This window comes from Erinaceus europaeus, chromosome 7 (assembly GCF_950295315.1).
Source record: "Erinaceus europaeus chromosome 7, mEriEur2.1, whole genome shotgun sequence".
NCBI lineage: Eukaryota > Metazoa > Chordata > Mammalia > Eulipotyphla > Erinaceidae > Erinaceus > Erinaceus europaeus.
This window is the reverse complement of record NC_080168.1, coordinates 49,100,308-49,121,531: the sequence shown is the minus strand read 5'-3', so window position 1 is coordinate 49,121,531 and position 21,224 is coordinate 49,100,308. Positions and strand designations below refer to the sequence as shown.

The 21,224-nt window shown below is 38.5% G+C and overlaps 1 protein-coding gene and 1 pseudogene across 1 annotated transcript; both read left to right on the top strand.

Moving 5' to 3' along the window:
* Nucleotides 1-4,795: 4,795 nt before the first annotated feature.
* LOC132539342 (taste receptor type 2 member 64-like) lies at nt 4,796-6,185 on the top strand (annotated as a pseudogene).
* A 2,004-nt stretch (nt 6,186-8,189) lies between these two features.
* LOC103107086 (taste receptor type 2 member 14) lies at nt 8,190-9,119 on the top strand. The gene has a single exon (XM_007515819.1). The coding sequence runs from the start codon at nt 8,190-8,192 to the stop codon at nt 9,117-9,119; it is 930 nt and encodes a 309-aa protein (XP_007515881.1).
* Nucleotides 9,120-21,224: the final 12,105 nt, after the last annotated feature.

Sequence of the window (21,224 nt, the reverse complement as noted above, 5' to 3'; positions counted from 1 at the left end):
TTACAAAAGCAAAACTTATGGGATATCCTGAAGTCATCAACATATGACTGTATACTGCAGCTATGGGATATATCTTCCATGAGATACTACTTGACCATTAAGAAAAATGGTGGGGCTGGGTGGTGACTCACCTGGCTGAGTGCACAAGGACTCTGGTTCATGTGCCCTATTCCCACCTGCAGGGGGGAAAGCTTCACAAATGGTGAAACAGGGCTTCAGGTCTCTCACTCTCTGTCTCCCTTCTCTTTCAATATCTGGCTGTTTCTATCTGATAAATAAATAAATATAATAAAAACATTTAAAAAGAAAGTTTATTTTAAAAAAATAAAGGAAAGGAAAAATGGCATTGTGTCATTCAAGATAAAATGGATGAATCTGGACGTGAAAAAGTAAGGAAGTTAAAGATGTCTGCTGGGTATCTGCATTCATATGTTAAATAAAGATAACTAAAACAAGTGATCTGGCAGACTAAACCCAACAATAACTAAAGGACTCTTAGACTATAAAACTAAGGCAGTTATCAGAGGGAAGTGGGGAAAGGAAAAACAAGGGGACAAAATGGAGGAGTGTATATGGTATGATGACACAAGAACTTTGGTGGCAAGTGTATTTACACAAATATTAATATCTATAGGTGTGGGATTATATTTCTACAATCTTATAGTATTGTAAACCATTGTTAAAACAATAAAAAATAAAGTATGATTTTGATAGAAATGTCAGTGGGGAGGGGGGTACTTCTTTTCAGCAGTGGATAAAAGATACTTCATTTTAAGAATGTGGGAAACGACTCCCTGAATTCTTCAGTTTCATCAAAAGTCCATGAGTGAAAAGGTATTTTCAGTGACTTTCTCCATTATCTGCATGACTATGGCCAGAAGCATTTAATTTGGTAAACTGATGGATTCATTTAGAATAGAGCTCATTATCACCTTGGTTTCTCACCAGTAAACTGTCAAAGATGGTTGGTCACCTTAGTTTGGGCATTAAGGAATCATCCAACTACCTCACTTGTCAAAAGATCCCTCTCTCTCTCTCTCTCTCTCTCTTTCTCACACACACACACACACACACACACACTCACACATACACACACATACAAACACACACTCTCTCTCACCACACATACACTTAAAGTACAACTTTTATTTGGAAGTATTTATAATCATTATTAACTTTCAGCAATATAATTCACTAGAGACATTAATACAGGTGGAGATCAGGGGATCAAGCCCAGGTCCTTGTGGATGGTAACTTATATGCCTAACTAGGTGCACCACCACCCAGCCCCCACTCCCCCCTTTTGTTACCAAATAGAGACAGATAGGCAAAGATGGAGAGTGGAAGAGAAAATAGAACCAAATCTTCTTTCAACATTTTGGAAGTTGGGCTCAAACCTCGATCATGCACATGGCAAAGCATCACACTATCTAAGTGAATTATTTTAGTCCCAGTCTGAAATTTCTGTTATATATTCCAAACACCACCAGAACTTGAGAGATTTTCAGTCAAGCATATAATAAATGCTTTGATCTTCACAATTTTTGACTTTTACAATTTTTTTTTTTGAATTTCAAGTCATTAGAACAGATAAAGTGCAGAGAATACAAGCCCATGATCACAGAAAGACCAGTCCTAGTCTATGATGAGGTTAAGGATCAAGCCCATAGATAGTGATGATTTTAAGTAGAAGTTGTCCTTTTTTGATACATACTTGTCCAGCTTTCTATTTAAAGTTTCATTATTTAAGGAATGTCCATCATGGTATAATAACTCAGTAAAATAACTTAGTTCTACAGTATGGCATTATGTGACCAAAATGAGGAAGAATGTCCTATAAGCCTTACTTGCAGTCCCATATTTTTAACACAGTTGGTGATCTTTGGCACATACATTCTGGGATATATTCATAAAATGTGCATGTAACTTGTTCATTATAGATGAAAATGAGAAGTCAAACATATGTCCATGAGTGATAAAATGAATAAATTGTGGTGTTGGGACATAATAGAATTATTATAAGGCAATGTAAGTTACAAAATTAGGGCTACTAAAATTGTAGACCCTTGACAAGCAAAGAAGACAGACATATTAAGGGAAGTTTGTTATAGGAAAATAGATGTTCAATGTAGTTCTTAGATATGCTTGTGTATGTATAGCACTACTTTGACTACTATAATAAAATACCTAGTCTCAGTAGTTGAGAATACAAATAAGATATAGTAGAATTTTGTTAGCAAATGATGCTATGAAAATATGAAAGGAAAAACACACACCATATTCATATTAACATCCAATAAATGCAAAATACTCTCTGATTAAGAGCCCTTTTACTGTAGTTTGAAGTATTAAATAAAGGAAAATAGAATGATTTAGTTTTGAAGTGTTTACATTTTATTGTCAATAAGTTGTAGAATACCTAAATAGTTTCTTACAATCTTCATAGGTAACTTACCTTAGTAAACAGCAAAATTCAAGGCAAGCTGAATACATTTAGAAATTGAGAGTTCAGGGAGTCCGGCAGTAGATCAGCGGGTTAAGTGCACGTGGCGGTGCAAAGCTCAAGAACTGGCGAAAGGCTCCGGGTTCCAGTCCCGGCTCCCCACTGCAGGGGAGTGGCTTCACAAGCGGTGAAGCAGGTATGCAGGTGTCTTTCTCTCCCTCTCTCTGTCTTCCCCTCCTCTTTCCATTTATCTCTGTCCTATCCAACAACGACGACAACATCAATAACAACAATAATAACTACAACGATAAAACAAGGGCAACAAAAGAAAGTGAATATTAAAAAAAAAGAAATTGAGAGTTCTTTGGTTTTAAAAGTATTACCTGCCCAATTAATTATGAAAAAAATTAAATCACCAACTTGACATAAATACCTATTCTATTTTCTTTTTTAAAAAAACAAATTATGCATTTTGGATAGAGACAGAGAGAAATTAAGAGAGAAGGAAGAGGCAAAGTGGGAGAACCTGCAGCACTGCTTCACAACTAGTGAAGCTTCCCCCTTGAGGGTGAGGACAATGGATTTAAACCTGAATTCTTGTGCATTATAACACACATGCTCCTCAGGGTGCACCACTGACTGGCTCCATGATCCCTGTTTCTTAACATTAGACATCACATACAACTAAAAGGATGTCTTAGCAAAATAAGTAATGGAGTAGGATGGTCTCTGTGGCTAATGAAATATATTTTGGTTTGGTGAATGATGTTTTGAGACTAAGTTTCATTCTTTAGCTGTTCTTTTGATGATAATCTGTGGTAATATCTCAGTAATAGACAAGTTGTCACTATAAAGTATTCACTTCATATAATTATTAGTGTATTTCAAATTGGTGAGAATTACTAGACCAAGATTTCTCCTGTTTGTAAATAAGCTTCAGGGAAAATGACTAAATTACCATTTTCTTATTAAAACGACTAATTTTTTTTTTAAAAAAAGGTTTTCTTCAAAATCTTTGTGTCATAAGAAATTTATCTACTTTGCCCATCTGTGAGAATGTCTAAACAAAGAGCAAAAGAGTGCTTCTCAGATCAAAACAATTAGATTGAGAAGCTGGAGCGTCAAGAATAATTCAATAGATTTATTTAACACCCAGTCAGACAGAATAGAAAAGAGAATTAGTGAACTGGAAGGTAATGACCTAGAAGGAAACAAAAGATAAAAACAAATGCAGGGACCAGAGAGATAGCTCAGTGGCGATGCATATAAGTTGCGTATATGAGGTCCTAGTTTCTTTTTTAAAATTTTTTATTATCTTATTATCTTTATTTATTGGATAGAGACAGGAAGAAATAAAGAGGGTCCTAGAGAGGGAGAGAGACAGAGAGACACCTGCACTACCGCTTCACCATTCGCAAAGCTTTCCTCCTTCAGGTAGGAACCAGGAGCTCAAACCCGGGTCCTTGTGCATTGTAATATGCACGCTCAAACAGGTGCACCCCCACCCGGCCCCTTGAGGGTCTAGTTTCTATCAGCACTGCATATGCCAGAGTTGAACAGTACTCTGAACTGTCTCATTAAAAAAAGATGAAAAGGATAAATAAAAGAAATGTGAGAATTCCAATCACAACGACCAATGTCTTCTAAGAATTTTGGAAGGAGGAAGAAAGTGCATTATACTCATGGCAATTAGCCCTTAGGGAGTTTGAACTTTCCTGGAATTCCCAAGAAAACCTTGATGCTTTAATAGGAAATCAAAACTCAGTATTTCACACATTAATCAAACATTTAAAAAATTTTCATAATAGGTGCACAGCACCATATACCAGAGTTAATCAGTGCTCTGGTAAAAGTAATGAATTAACTGAAAAACAGTGATGATGATTTTAATTATGACCATGATCAACACATTAGGCCCTCACTGTATGATATATGAGTTTTTTTTAATTTGATCAAATGACAAAGTTGAAGAACACAAACTATGCAGAGGTCAAAACCACACACAGACACATATGCAAAGTGGCGAAAGAGAATACATTTTTATTTGCATGCTAGCAAATGACAATTTAGCTTATGCATCAGCTTCAGTTATTAAATATATCAAAGTACAGAAAGGAAATAAATGATGTGACTAGGATTTAATTTGAGCTTCTTGAAGCATAGCAATACTTCTCATAAATATGACATCAAGATCTTTCATTATCATATCATGGTGATTTTTCTGGTTAACATCACTTAGAAGAAACAATTTTATGTACATTCAGCAATCATCTATCCATTGAACTTAAGGTCAGACCATTACAGATTCGCTGCTTGTGATATTAGACTTACTTTATTTTTTCTTTGCTAGACATGATACTGATGAGTCTTCTTTCCATTCTAGTAATATCAGAATTCCTCCTAGGAACTTTTGCCAATGGTTTCATAGTATTGGTCAACTACATTGACTGGGTCAGGCAACAATAGATCTAACTCTTCAGTGGACTGGATTCTTTTACCCTGGAATTCTCCAGAATTGGTTTGCTCTGGGTAACAATAATAAGTTGGCATACAGCTATATTTAATCCAGCCATATATACTTTAAAAGCAAGAATTATTGCTAATATTGCCTGGATAACAAGCAATCATTTTAGTGTTTGGCTTGCTACAAACCTCAGCATATTTTATTTGCTCAAGGTCACCAATTTCTCTAGCTTTGTATTTCTTTATTTAAAGTGGAGAGTAAAAGTGTACTTCCTATAATCCTTTTGGGTACTTCGGTCTTTTGGATTTTACATATTCCAGTGTCCATCCTAGATGAAAATATATTTGTGAATGAATATAAAGAGAACATCACTTGGAACTGAGGGACACTGTATTCTATTCACATATGATTGTATTCATGGTAACAAACTTCAAACCCTTTACTGTGTCTCTGATATGTTTTCTTTTGTTAATCTTAAGAAGCTGCAGCTCAGTGACAAAGGAGCCCGAACCCCAAGCACCCAAGTTCACATACGAGCCCTGCAAACTATCATCTCCTTTTTCCTGCAGTTTGCCCTTTATTTCCTCTCTCTAATCATCTCAACTTGGAGTTCTAACAAATTGCAGAACAAACAGACCCTTGTGTTTTGTCAGGCTCTTGGCATCCTGTACACTTCAAACCACTCATTTGTACTGATCTGGGGAAACCAGAAACTAAAACTGTTCTTTCAGTCTTCATGCAGGCAAGGAGCTGGCTTAAAGAAGGGAAAGTTTCACCATCTGGTTAATATAGTTCACATGGATTGTGTGATAGGTAACAAACGGATGGAACCTGTGACATCTAGTACTTTCTTCTGGCATTCCTTTAGGGTATGAATGGAATCACTTCCTAAGTTTTACCCAGAAAAGTCTTACTTAAGTAAGAGGAAGTGAGATGAGAGCTGGAAGGGCATTTTTCTAGGAGAGGGCCTTGGTGGGAGTGGTGGCGGTGGTGTGAGTACTGTCCTTGCTTGGGACCGGCCTTCTGTGCTTTTCTATGAACCTGTGAGATTTCAGCACTGCTGTACACAGTCCTCCACCCCAAGGTTGTCTGCTCTTCCTTTTGGCCTTCCCAACCTCATCTCTCTTCCCCAGAAAGTGCCTGCTATTGCGCTGATGTTTACCCCCATAGTGGTACCTTCGACCTTCTCCATATGTCTCTGATTTTTTTCTGAGAAATTATAAGCTTTTTTCTGGATTCACCTTTGTCTTCGTGCCACCTTTGACATTTAAGACATGACTTTCCACTTTCATTTGTAGGTGCTCCTGAAATCACTTCATTCAGTCTTCACTTAACTTGTTTAGTTATGAAAGAAAAAAATAGTATCATCCCGCTTTCCCGACCCCTATTTTGAGCATCTTTTCATACATGAATCCTGCAATGAGGATCACAGAGCAAATGTTGCTCAGAAACAGAAGAGATGTGAATGAAATCTGAAGGGACTCAGTGCCAATGGAGGAATGAACCTCCCAGGTAGGGAAGAAGCAGAGAATGACACAGATTCTTGCTTTATGGAGGAATGTTTTCAAAATCAGTGGTTTTAGAAGACCACAGGTAGATTTCTATCTCTTTTCTGAGCACAGAAAAATAGTTCCAAAGTTCATTAAATATTGCATTTATGATTATATAATACAAACTTGGAATAGTTTCTGAAACAATGCCTTAGCAACTTACATAGTGTCAAATGTGAGATGGATACATAACAAATTTCAATAAAACCATAGCAGACGTGAATTATTGTAGTTAAAAGGAGTTTTGCATATTTAAAAAGTAAAATGGGATATTTTATTCTTGGTACCTAGCTTAATAGGAATAATGACCTCCCTGAATTTACTAGAAATCTCTGATGTGCTTTCTCCCTTAGATGATGCATTGCTTTGACATCTGTGTGACCCAGGGTTAAGCCTGGCCTCTACCACACTGCAGGGAGCATAGATGTTGTGCTCCTTTATCCTTTCTCTCTCTCAGTTTCTATCTAAAATAATATCACTTCATGTAAAATAAAATTCCAATATATATTATTTACATATATATATATTTATTTCATTTCCCACCAGGGTAATTGTTGGGACTTGGTGTCTGTATACTGAACCCACCAGTCCAGCAACCATTTTGTCCTTTCTATTTTGTTAGATAAGACAGATAAAAAATTGAGAGGAGAGAGAGAGATAGAGAGGGGCCAAGTGATTGCGCACCGGGTTAAGCGCACATATTACAACGTGCAAGGATCCAGGTTCAAGTCCTAGTCCCCACCTGCAGGGGGAAAGCTTTGCAAGTGGTGAAGTAGTGCTACAGGTCTCTCTCTCTCTCTCTCTCTCTCTCTCTCTCCTTCTCTCTCTCTCTCCCTTCCCTCTCAATTTCTGGCTATCTCTATCAAATAAATAAAGATTTAGAAACTTAAAAAAGAAAAAATTTTTAAAAAGGAAGGGGGATAGATAAAAGACATGTGCAGCACTACTTCATTGCTCATGCACACACACACCCCCACTGCAGACAGGGAGTGGGGGCTCAAACTTGGGTAACATGGTAACATATGGGCTTAAACATGTACACAACCAACCAGCCCTCAAATTCTGATATTTTGAAGGAAGGGGTTTTGGATAATGTATGTATGAATAGGTTCCTATGCACACCTGACTTTGAAATGTTTAATGTTTTAAGTTATGGCTTAATAATAGAATATAAAATTTAACATGCTCAAATAGTTTTGAGTTCAATTCTTGACACCACAAGTATCAGAGTGGTGCTCTGGTTTTCTCTCCCCCCTCCCTTAAACAAATAAATCAATGAATCATTTAGAAGAAAATCAGTTTGTAATCTTATTTGCTTTGGACTCAAGTAGTCAGACTCCAAAGTTGGGACACAAGGGGAGAAAAGTAAGACAGTGGAAAGAATGAATCTTTATTTGCATGCTAGCAAATGAGACTCCAGCATTTCCTCCGCCATCAGTTATAAAAGACTTCCTCTACCTTTTCTAGGCATACAGTAGCTATGACACACAGTGTCTGGAGGAGATTCAGCTGAACTGCCTGAGGAATTACAAAGACTTTCTTGAGGAAAGACATAAGCTCATCCAGTAGCAAATCTTGAGTCTGTTGCTTTGACATTGTACAAACATTTTTTTTTTTTGGTGACAGAATAACACTGATATTTTGAAAGAACTAGATATGCATTATGTTTTGAATGAATGAAAGAAGATATCTTCAACAGTGGTAGTAGACTTTGGATCTTCTCTCACCAACAATGGCCAGTGTCGTAAACAGCACATTTCTAGTTATAATCAGTGCTGAAATCATACTGGGAAGTCTAGGAAATGGCTTCATAGTGCTGGTGAACTGCATCAACTGGATTCAGAAAAGAAAGGTCTCCTCACTGGATCAAATTCTCACTGGTCTGGCACTCTCCAGAATTGGTTTGTTCTGGGTAGTACTAATAAATTCATTCATGCTTGAATTTGGCCCATCATTATTTGTAATAGAAAAAGTGTTAGAAGCAGTTGTCTTTACTTGGGCAGTCACCAATCATTTCAGCATCTGGTTTGCTACAAGCCTCAGCATCTTCTATTTTCTCAAGATCTCCAATTTTACTAACTCTGTTTTTCTTTACCTGAAGTGGCGGGTCAAAAAGGTAGTCATGATGGTACTACTGTTGACCTTGGTCTTCTTGATTTTTAATGTGGCACTGATGAAGATGTATATTAATTACTGGTCCAACAGGCTTAAGAGCAACATGACTCACAATTCCAGGATGAGAAACTTCGTGAAATTTTCCAATCTTTTTGTATTCACCAATGCCATGTTCACATGCTTACCCTTTGCTGTGTCCCTGATAATTTTTCTCTTGCTCATCTTATCCCTGTGGAAACATCTCAAGAAGGTACAACAAAGCGCCAAAGAGTCCAGAGACACCAGCAGCAAGGCCCACATCAAAGCCCTGCAAACCATCATTACCTTCCTTCTACTCTATGCCATTTTCTTTTTGTCACTTCTTGTGTCAGCTTGGAGCTCTGATTGGGTAGAGAAAATTCAGATTACTCTGCTTTGCCAGGCTATAGGAAATCTCTATCCCTTAGGTCACTCTTGTGTTTTGATCTTGGTGAACAGCAAGCTGAAACAGACTTTTCTTTCAGTTCTGAGGGTCAGGTTCAGTGATGGGGCACATGCTGGCCCATAAGCCAGTTAGGGGCTTACCTTGAATATTCTGGAGGAAAATAGTTTAATGAGAGATTCTTGTATGACTTAAATTCACACTTACCTTAGAGATTTCCACTGTACATAACTTGTCTACTCAGCAGAATGTATACAGGTATTAGATTAGCATACATATACACAGAATGAAATTAATATAAACCACCTCTTAAAAAAACAGTTATCTCTGTAGCATCATATGAATTTTGTGTCATTCATCTTTTTGAGGTTTTAAAATGAGAATCACATATACATGTATGTAAGACAATTACTAAAATAGGGCTTCATATTTTTGTGTACATGGGAATATTCTTTTAAAAAATATTTATTTATTCCCTTTTGTTACCCTTGCTGTTTTTTTATTGTTGTAGTTATTATTGTTGTTGTTATTTGATGATATCATTGTTGTATAGGACATAGAGTAATAGAGAGAGGAGGGGAAGACAGAGAGGGGATGTGAAAGATAGTCACCTGCAGACCTGCTTCACCACCTGTGAAGCGACTCTCCTGCAGTTGGAGAGCGGGGGGCTCAAACAGGATCCTTAGCCTGTCCTTGTGCTTTGCGCCACATACACTTAACCCGCTGAGCTACCACCCGACTCCCAGGAATATTCTTATACACACAATTAATTTTCTAATTTGGTGGACATCACAGAATTTCAGATGTTGATATTGGTTCTAAGGTGCAAAACATCAGAGAATATAGGTGAAATTTTATAATAAAGAGAATTCAAGTGGTGGTGTAAAAGAGAAGCAATCATGTCCCCATGTTCTTAATTCACTAGTAAACCTTGAATATGATGGAATCTTGTGTATTTCTAAAAATGAAAAATTCTTTATGAGGTATTTGCAAATAATTATCAAACTATGGGCTTTGAGTTTGAAATTGATTTCTTATTCTCCTAATGTAGGTAGTTCAAATAAATGTATGAACATCTTTTCTTTTTTATATATTTTTATTTATTTATTTATTTATTTTTAATTTCTTTATTGGGGGATTAATGTTTTACAGTAAATACAATAGTTTGTACATTCATAATATTTCACCCTTTCCCACATAACAGTACAGCCTTCACTAGGTCCTCTGCCATCATGTTCCAAGACCTGAACCCTCTCCCAGCCCCTGGCCCAGAATCTTTTACTTTGGTGCAATACACCAACTCTACTCCAAGTTCTGCTTAGTGTTTTCTCTTCTGATCTTGTTTTTCAACTCCTGCCTGTGAATGAGATCATCCCATATTGGATGAATATCTTTTCCATGTGTCTTTTGGAGATATTTTAGTAAGAAATACAAAAGAATAAAATAAATAGCAGGCTAGAAGGTGGTGTAGTGGATTAACTATTGGACTCTGAAGCCTCTGAAGCATGAGGCTCCAAGTTCAAATCCTGGTATGGCATATACTAGCGTGATGCTCTGGTGTTCTCTCTCTCTCTCTCTCATTAATAAATAATAAAATAAAATGAATAGAAAGTCAACATATGTAATAGATAGCCACTGAAAGCAAGCAATTGTAATATTTGTGTCTATTTGCAGAACTGGCATGGTAGTCACCATGTTTCCTTTGAAGAAGCTGAGGTTCTGCAGTCTTAAATGCAGTGCAGGAATACATAAGCACAGAACTGGCATGGACCAGAGGAAGTCTTCACCCAGTATCAAAGGAAACATCAGCAGGAATAGGCTGCTCACAGCCACATTGTCATCTAGTGGGGAAAGCATGGGAGATACTTAATTTCAGTGCTTGCATTAACATGTCCTTAATTTTTCTATGATTTTGATACCTGGTTAACTCTTCTACTAAAAGGCCATTATTTGTTTGCTTGTTAAGACAGAAATGAGGTATGGTACCAAAATATGACCTGTATTCTTTTTAAAGCTCTTGTCCATTGTAGAGGATTTATATAATCTTGCACATATAATGATCATTTTAGTATTCTTGGAGGGAGGCTATAACTAGAATTGACTCAAGTTTCCAGGCTATTAAGTAACTATGGTGATTATTGATATCTTTATTTATAAATGGAGACTCCTTCCAGTATAAGAACTAAAGGTAAAAAATTGACTTTAAGGCAAACACTTTAGAAAACACTTTTTCTTCTTTTCTTACTCTGTGAGTCTTTTAATAATAAAACCTGTGTGAAAAGTATCAAACAAATTCTCTTTGGATAAATGTAAGAGTTTTTATTTGAATGATTTCTATGTAAAAACACAAGTCACTCGAAGCTCAATAAATCATCAAGGAAACATCTTAACTGGTAGAGTATCAGACTTGTTGAGATAAGCCAGAAAGAGAAGGCTAAATATAGGATGGTCTCACCCATGGACAGAAGCTGAGAAGGAAGAAGAAAAAGGGGAAACACATAGTAGAACTTGGACTAAGTTTGGTGTATTGCACCAAAATAAAGGACTCTAGGGAGCAGGGGTGGGAGTTCAGGTCCTGGTGGATGATAATAGAAGAGGACCGAGGCTGGGGGTGAGAGTGTTTTAATAGAAAATTGAGAAATTTTACACATGTATCAAAAAAATGTATTTACTGCAAAGTATTAATACATCAATAAAAATAAATTAAAAACAAAGAGTTGAAACACATTAACTTATATTTTAAAATGTCAAATTGTTCCTAAGACTTTGTGAAAACCATGGTGATTATCATTGGGGACAGGGATGAGGCACCGAACTGTAGTGGTGGGTCCGGTGTGGAACTACACCTCTGTAATCTTATCATCTTGTATACCATTATTAACTCACTCATAAAAATAAATTTTAAATATAAATAAATAAAATGATTTAGAAGAAACAGTATAGGATTTTCTGCATGTGCATGTTCTGCTGTGCATAATCTCACACATATGTGATCACTCTTACATAGCTCCCTGGGGTGTCCTTAATAGTTTTGTTGTCTGAGATTCATCAGCTGGGGGTGGGGAATGTTTATTTTTATTTATTTATCTTAATTTTTATTTACAAAATGGAAATATTGACAAGACTACAGGATAAGAGGGGTACATTTCCATACAATGCCCACCCCCAGAGCTCCATATCCAGTCGCCTCCCTTGATAGCTTCCCTATTCTTCATCCCTCTTGGAGCATGGACCCAGGATCTTTGTGGGGTGCAGAAGATGGAAGGTCTGGCTTCTGCAATGGCTTCTCTGCTGAACATGGGCATTGAAAGGTTGATCCATACTCCCAGCCTATCTCTCCTGTCTCTCTCCCTAGTGGGGCAGGGGTGGGGGGGCGCTCCAAGACACATCCTGTTGTCCTCTGCCCAAGGAAGTTGGATTGGCATCATGGTATCATCTGGAACCTGGTGGCTTTTCCATTTGGGGTAGGACATGGAGGAGGTGTGATTCCAGGACACATTGGTGAGGTCATCTGCCCAGGGATGTCAGGTTAGTCTCATGGTAACCCATGGTGGCTGGTAACCCAGTAGTGTGCACATCAGTTATCATGCATGAGGATCTGGTTCCCTCCTGTGTCTGTCCATCTGCAGAGGGGGAGTTATTTTTTTAATATTTATTTATTTATTTACATATTTGCCTCCAGGGTTTTTATTGGGGCTTGGTGCCAGCATTATAAAGCCATAGCTCCTGGTGTCCATTTTTTCCTTTTTTTAATTTTTTTTATTTTTCCCAAGGACAGAGAGAAATTGAGCAGGGAAGGAAAGGCATAGAAGGAGGGAGAAAGAGACACCAGCAGGCATATCTGCTTCACCACGTGTGAAGTGTGCCCCGTCCAGGTGGGGAGCGGGGGCTCAAACCCAGATTCTTGCAGGGTCCTTGAGCATAGTACTGTGTGAGCTTACCCTAATGTGCCACTACCTGGACCCCAGGATGTTTTCACTGAATGGTGCTTTGGACCTGCAGTTGCAGTTTTATGGGTATTTAGTGTAAGTGTGCTGAGCTCACATTTTAGCTCTGGGCAGAGGAGGATGCAACACTAAGGTAGCATGTGTCCTTCTCTTAACCTTTCACACTTTGAAAATGAACTATCTTGCTTCACACTCAGTGAAATAGCTCACTTGGATAGTGTGCTGAATTGCCATGTGTGTGACCCAGGTTCATTGCTATGGATAGCTTCGTCTCTATCTTAAATACAAAAGTATATGTGAAAAGACTTTCAAATATAATGTCTCCCTTTTATAGACTAATAATCATACAGTAATTGATTTTTTTCCGCAGTATGTTTCTAGGAGTTTTTACCAGCTCACTGCTGGGTTTTGGTGTATTTTAAGAAGTAGAATCTTGGGGACCAGGCAGTGGCACACCCAGATGAGTACACACACTATCACGAGCAAAGGCCAGGGTTTGAGCCCCCGCTACCTACCTGCATGGGTACACTTCAAGAATGGTGAAGCAGGTTTGCAAATGTTTATGTTTCTTTCCCCCTTTCAATCCCCCCACCTTTCAATTTATCTCTGTCCTATTGGAAAAAAAAAAGAGCTCCAATGATAACCCTAGTGGCAATAATAAAAAGGAGAAGGAGGAGAAGAGGAGGATACTGTACTAGTCCGTTTTACAGTCAGCCCATTGTATCCCTTCATATGGAAAACCACTATTTTAAAAAATTATTTATTTATTTATTTTTAGTGATAGAGACAGAGAAAAATTGAGAGGTGTCAGGGTAGATGGAGAGGGAGAGAGAGCGAGAGACACTTACAGCTCTACTTTACCACCTATGAAGGTGGGGACCAGGGTTTAGAACCCCAGTCCTTGGGCACTGTAATGTGTGTATTTAACCGGGTGTGCCACTGCCTGGCCCCCAAAACCATTAATTTTCAAGAGAACCAGGAACTGCCTGGAGAATAAAAACCTTCAATAAAAAATGAAAATTTTGTCCAGGGAAATGGCTCAACTTGGTACAGCTCAGGACTTTCATGCCAAGACTCCAGGTTCCACCCTAGACTGTATATAGAGGTGGGACACTCTAGTCTCTCTCTCTCTCTCCCTCCCTCTCTCTCTCTCTCTCTCCCTCTCTCTCTTTCTCTCTCATATCTATCTCTCCCAAATGTGAAATTCTATGTCCTATGAAATCAATAAAAGTCAATACTTGTCGGGCTGCGCCATGGAGAAGAGAGAGAGGAGGTCCAGAGCAAGTGGGGTACACAAATCTTTATTATTGGATCAGGAGGGGGTGGCTCAGGCCAGAGTGACTACGAGAGAGAACGAGAGGGGGGGAAGTGGGAGGGCTTTTATTGGGCAACAACTAGGGGTGATGTGTTGGGACAGGATTGGTTGAAAAGGGCACTGCTAGGATATCGCAGGGAGTGGTAAAACCTGGGGGCATAGACTGCATCTGAATAATTCCTCAACATCATCTCCTCCTTTTCCTTTATATCTAAATGGACACAGTAAGGAAATATGGAATGGAGCAGGCTTAAATGTTTTAAAGGAATGCCGTGCTCAGGTGGGAAGATGTAGGACGTTTCTGTGGAGGAGGGAAGGCTTAAATGGCCACCAACCTTGTGAGATTTATGTGTCCCCCCTGTGCTCAACCCCTCTGTAGAGAGAGAGACTTACCTGGAGGGACTCATCTCATAGGTTAAGCGCAGCCTGCTCAACCATCTCCTCACAATATCTCTACATCTTTTTCTATCTTTCTATCTAGTCATCACATGAGATGGTTCAAAGTCTGTAAAAGACTATCTATGACAGAGGAATAGTAGTGTAGGGATGAGCAGGAACCTTTTGGGCATAAACCTAAATGATATAACAAAACAGGAAGGGACAAGTAGGGGAGTAGTAAAAGCCAGTGTGATGTCAAGGGAAGGATTGGTGTGTAAAGGAACGTTCCCTGTTTGGGGGGGGGCAAGGGTACATAATGAGGGGGAGGCAGGAGGGCATGACCCACCAAGCAGAGAGGCAATTTGGCATTGTATAGTCCTCAAGGCAACAGTCTGTAAAGTCTATGAACTACTCAGGGTCAGTCTATGAAAAACCAGCAGCGTGAAGGGAAAGAAGCTGCTTTAAAATTGTGTAAAGTGTCCAAAGGGTATACCAGCAAGTCCAATAGATGTCTCAGTCCAAAGTAGATGGCTAGGAGAAGAAATGGCAGGGGATGAAACGCTGCATGAGGAAGGTCAGCCACTGGAATTCTGCTTTTCTGTAGAGAGCGAGCTGGAACTGCCAAAACGTGACAGACAAAGCAGACGCAGGAGAGGCAAGCAGGCATTAAGAAAGTTCTGTCCTTGGAGTCTGTGTATCAGGTTCTTCAGATCGCGTCAGGTGACATCTAGGGTTTCGGGGGGGGGCACTGTAGTCGTGCCGTCTAGTGGGTGACGTCAGGGTGTGCAGGGGTTCAGATGGTTTTTCCCAGGATTCCTGTGAAAGAAACACAAACAATCTGCTTCTCGTGGTTAGTAGGGCATCTGATTTTATTTTATATATATATATATAAAAAGAGGTTTGGTGCCTTAGCCAACTGAGTATTGGGGGATGAGATACATCAGTTAAGTGTAGAAGAATATGTGAATGTTGTTAATTCACATAAGTTGTATATGGAAGAACCTTTTATAGTTTAATACCTTACCATATGAACAGATGATTCTTCATATGAAGGCTTGAGAGCTATAATCACTCACTTGTGAAAAAACTAAACTTGTAACAAGTTAGAGGTTTGCTATAGTTGATACCTCGATGATTATAATTGGTTTAAATATCTTTATGATTTTGTTTAAAGGTCATCTAATGTGACCTGTTGTAGCAGTCTCTACAGCAGGATCTTTAGACCAATTTTAGTTAAAATATGTATTTTGATTTTTTACTATTTTTACTTTGGACTATAAACAGACTCAAATTACCTAGAGAGTTAACGCATTTTCATGACAATGATTTAAACATTTATAGTGCCAGATTGATGCCAGATCTGTTGTGGATAAATTTCCACAAGATAGTTTACAGGGCACTTTTAGGGGCCCTCCAAAAGCGCCCTGTATAGAGAATTTGCATTTTAGTTTTGGGGATATAGTGTCACGTTAAATATTTAGACTTTACCTTATATAGTTAGTTACTTTAGTAAATTAACTTTACCTTGCCTGGTAGTAATATAGCTTCAAGGTTACACTTTTAACCGTTAAGTTAATATTTTACCAAACTTGAAACATACGTATAAACATTTAGTTAAAACACACAGGAGGAAAAAACTTTTGTTCTAAAAACATATCAAAAAAAAGCAAATTTATATCTGTCATTACTCACACAGTTTAAGACTGAACACTTACAAATATACCAAAACTTATATATAAAAATCAAAAGAGGGAGAGAAAAAGAGAAAAAAAAATTTTTTTTGAAATGATTCTAGACGTCTCCAGAAACTTTGGCTGTGTCCAGTATTTTTATATAAAGTCAATTACCTTTTAGAGTACTCTGAGCAGATGGGTCATGCAAAAATTTTTGATCATTCAACACACTCACTCACAAAACACAACTGGCCAGTCATAACATAAGACATTCAGGGAAAGGGTAGGATAGAGGTACAGGAGGGGTCGGGCAGTGGCACACTGGTTAAACGCATATAGGACTATGCACAAGGACCCACACAAGAAAGTTAGAGCCCCCCACTCCCCACCTGCAGGGAGAACGTTTCACAAGCAGTGAAGCATATTTGCAGGTCTTTATCTTTCTCTCTCCCCCTCTGTCTCCCCCTCCCCATCTCAATTTCTATCTGTCCTATTGAGTAAACTGAGAGAAAAGAAAAAGAAAAGAAAAAAGAAACTCCATCAAAAGCTATCTTCCAGACTCTGAGGACTATAACGCCCTCTAAACTAAGAATAGCTCTACCCACCTTTTTAAAAACTTATTTACTTTTTTATTTATTGGATAGAGACAACCAGAAATTGAGACGGAAGAGCTGATAGGGAGAGAGACAGAAAGACACCTGTAACACTGCTTCACCACTCACAAAATTTTCCACCTGCAAGAGGGGACTGGGAGCTCGAACCTGGATCCTTGCGCATTGTATCATGGGTGCTCAACCAGGTGTGCCACCCCCCCCCACTCCCATCTTTCTTGGAATGTGCTTTTCTTGGAAAAAAGGCATAAGAAAGTGGCAAGGCTGAGCTTTGGTGTACAACCTAGGCCTCTCATGTGTCAGAGCAGTGGAGTTCTGATGTCATAGGAGGAATCATCCTTTAGGGGAAGTTACCCAGAATGAGTTGGGGATGTTGAGTACAAAGATTGAAAATAATCTAAAGACTTTGTCATGCTCTTAGCTCTCCACACATAACTCCTAATACAAACATTTCCAAGAAATTCATTTCTTTATAGGTCTCATGTTTTCCTACTCCCATATCTACATTCTATGCCAGAAAAATAAGCAGACTCTAAACAAGCCTGTGCTCTTCATGTGTGGACTCCCTGGGTTCAACTGCAGACACCATATAGACGAGCAATATGTAAGTTTCAAACAAGGAATTATTCTTTTCAAATAATCTCTTTATTTAACATTTTATTGTGGAAAAACATTTAACTTACACAAAGGCAGAGAGATCAATACAGCATATAAGAGGTTTCTTTTTTATTTTTATTTACTTCTTCCTCTCTTTCTTTCTTTCTCTCTATTGCCACCAGGGTTCTTCCTGCACTACAAATCCAGTGCCCCTGGCAGCCCTTTTTTTCTTTCTATTTTTATTAGATAGAACAAAGAGAAATTGAGAAGGGAGGGGGAGCTAGAGAGGAAGAGAAAAAGAGAGATATCTGCAGACCTACTTCACCACTCATTAAGTATACCTCTGCAAGTGGGAAAGAGGGCTCAAACCTGGATCCTTGGAGCATTGTAATGTGTGCCCTTAACCACGTATGCCACTGCCAGTCTCCAATGAGATGTTTCTGTCACCACTTTCAGCAGTTATCTCTGTCTGTCAACATACCTTCCCCATCCACCTGCTAGAGGACCCTCTTCATGTGCACTCTAGTCCTTACAGCCTCAGAATCATCCCTCTCCAATCCTGCAGTAGACTGTGATGACCATTAACAGATTCCACCAGAATTAACTCACTACTGTGAAGGGATTTTCAGAACTGCAGTGAATTCTAGACAATTTGGTTTCTACAGATACAACAGAAGCAAAAGAAAAGTCACAAAACACACACACACACACACACACACACACACACACTACTTTAAAAGTTCATATAAGCAGGAATTAAACAGCCAAGATTCTAGGTGACAAATGCTTTGGGTCCTGGTGGAATGAGGGTACAGAGACCTTTGGTTTACTTCCCCTGTTGTTTTATGGGGTGCAGAAGGTGGAAGGTCTGTCTTCTGTAATTGCTTCTCCTCTGGACATCAGCTTTGCCAGGTTGATCCTTATCCCAGCCCTCCACAACCTATTTTAATGTGAGGTTTCTTTTTTTAATAACTTTTAAAAATATATATTATTGGACAGAGACAGAGAGAAATTGAAAGGGGAGGAGGAGATAGAGAAGGAGACAGACAGGGAGACACTTGCAGCCCTGCTTCACCACTTGTGAAGCTTTCTCTCTGAAGGTGGGAACCAGGGACTTGAACCTGGGTCCTTGTGCACTGTAATGTGAGCACTTAGCCAGGTGTGACACCACCTGCTCCCCCCAGCCTATTTTATATCTAAATAATATCTGTGAAAACAATATAAGTTTGAGGAATTCTGAGTGATATTACATACTTTTTCTATATATTTTTTTTCTGTAGATATTATATTAGAGGTCTAGGGAGAATTTAATTGGTAGTCACAGAAGAACATGATACCAGTGAAAAAACTCCATGAAGCAAAGCAGATTCCACAAAGACTTTTGTTGACCATTCTCTTGCCTCTAAGCAGCTGAGACAGTATTTCCTTTAAGGCCACACTTCAGGCGCCCAAGTATCCCCAAGAAAGTCATCTTCATGTGACTGTTTCCAAAAATCACAACATAACAGTGACCTGAAGGGTACAGAAGCCCAAGCAAATAACCAGACATCACAGTCAGTTTGCTATGGAGTAAATAATGTCCCCCCCCCTGTATGTTCCCCTGTAGGGAAACATGGTGCAGTGCATAGAGCTTGAGAAAGAAAATCACAGTCTTCACACCTCTAAAGTGGGCCTCCATACTGGGGTCCCTGGAACCCATGGCATTGGGGCCAAGGTGCTTTGTATGTTTCCTCAAAGATACAAGCAACTGCACAAAGGAAATGGAGGAGAGGCAGAAAGGAGGGATGGATACAACTGTAAAACTGATCATGTAATTAAAGTTGCTAACTACAGCTACATTTGTTATCCCAGTCATATTTCTGCTATAACTTATTTTTCATAATGCCAGAAGACATCGAAACCATATGGCAATGGAAGACTTATGAACAGGAAAGGCACAGACCCCAGCAGGAGTGCAAAAATGACCATGTTCATTCTCCATCTCAGCCAGAGGAAGAGAGGATGGGGAAAGTGGCTATTTTCAGGAAGTAAAATGCAGCAAGAGAAGTGGCAAGCCAAGGGCTTAAGTAATCCGTCAGTATCCAGATAGTCACAAGCATACACTTTCTTTCCAGAGCATCACAGTTTTCCTGAGAGGATACCATGGAACAGAGATCAATGAGTGATAGCCATATTTAAGTGATTCTGATGCACGCCAGTGTGGTAAGAATTAAGTCAACCTAGTATAGCTTCTGATGTCTAATCTAAGCAATGCAATTTGTGAGTCCAATGAATTCATTCCCTATAATTCTTGCTATAAATCCCCCACTGGCTACAACCAGGAAAACTTTATTCAGTATATTCAACATGCCTGCAAAGAGAAATCTCTGATTTTGGCTAATTTGCTGAATAATGATATTGATTTTTTATGTTTTACTGGGAACTCCAGAAAAAGGGAACAAAGCTGTAGAATTACTTTCTGTCAAAGTCTTTGAACATTTCTGCCAGCACTACCCAAAATTTCAAGTCTTGCTCCAGATGTCTGCTTAAAACTAATTTTCTATGTACAGGGAATTTGAGAGATCAAGTTCTCAATTGACAAAATTTAAATAAAGACAGATCCATTTCACTCTCTGTAATGAAAATTCTATCTTCATCCCAAAGAACTTCTTCATTTGATATACAAAGATGAGCTGTGGAGCTAGGCAGTGGCACACCTGGTTAAGCACACATACTACCACGCACAAGCACTTGGGTTCAAATTCCCAGTCCCAACCTGCAGGAGGAAAGCTTCATTATTGTTGAAGCAATGCTTTCGGTGTTTGTCTTTCTCTCTCCTCTATCTCCTTTCCCCTCTCAATTTCTCTCTGTCTTATAAAATAGTAAATAAATAAATAAATAAATAAATAAATAAAATCTGATTTGTGAAACAGAACTTTGAACATCAATGAAAATACCTCACCATACTAAAATATTGAATGCCATGGTAAAGCTAAAAAGGAGGAAGTTTTGTGCCTTTTCTTCTATTCTCCTTAGGTTCCTTTGATAGATAAAATGATACATTGACACAAAAAAAGTAAATTATGAGAAAAGACAAATCAAATCTCATTCTTATGGAAATTCATAAGATATGGGACCTAATGAATGACTGATACAGCCAACTTATCATAGTTTTAGACAGTGAAGCAACCAGGCCATGGTTCAGTGAGCAAAACAGAACTTGCTTCTACAACTTCCCTCCCTGTCTAGAAATCTTAGACCTTTTTTTGTTTCTTCTCCCAGACAACTTTTCTGCAAAATACGTTTCTATTTCTTTTGATAATTTTTTTTAGATTTTTATGGAAGAAAGATATAGAAAGATACACACACACACACAGAGGCCGCATTCATGTGCCATTTGATCCCTCAGTTTGTAAGCTACTCAATAAATAAATTGAGTAATTATGACATATATAAATATATATACATATATATATATCCCTTCCCATTCCACTTCTCTCTGTCTCTATCAAAAGGAAAATGGAAATAAAGAAAGAGAGAAAGAAAGTAAGAAGGAAAGAAAGAGAGAGAGAAAGAAAGAAAGAGAAAAAAAAGTAACAAAAATTGCCACTGGGAGCAGTGGACTCATCATACAGGCACTGAACATCAGTGATAGAATTGGTGGTAATTAAAAAAAAGAATGATAGGGCAAAGACATTAAAGGAGAGTGCACCAAGAGTCAGAAAAAGAAA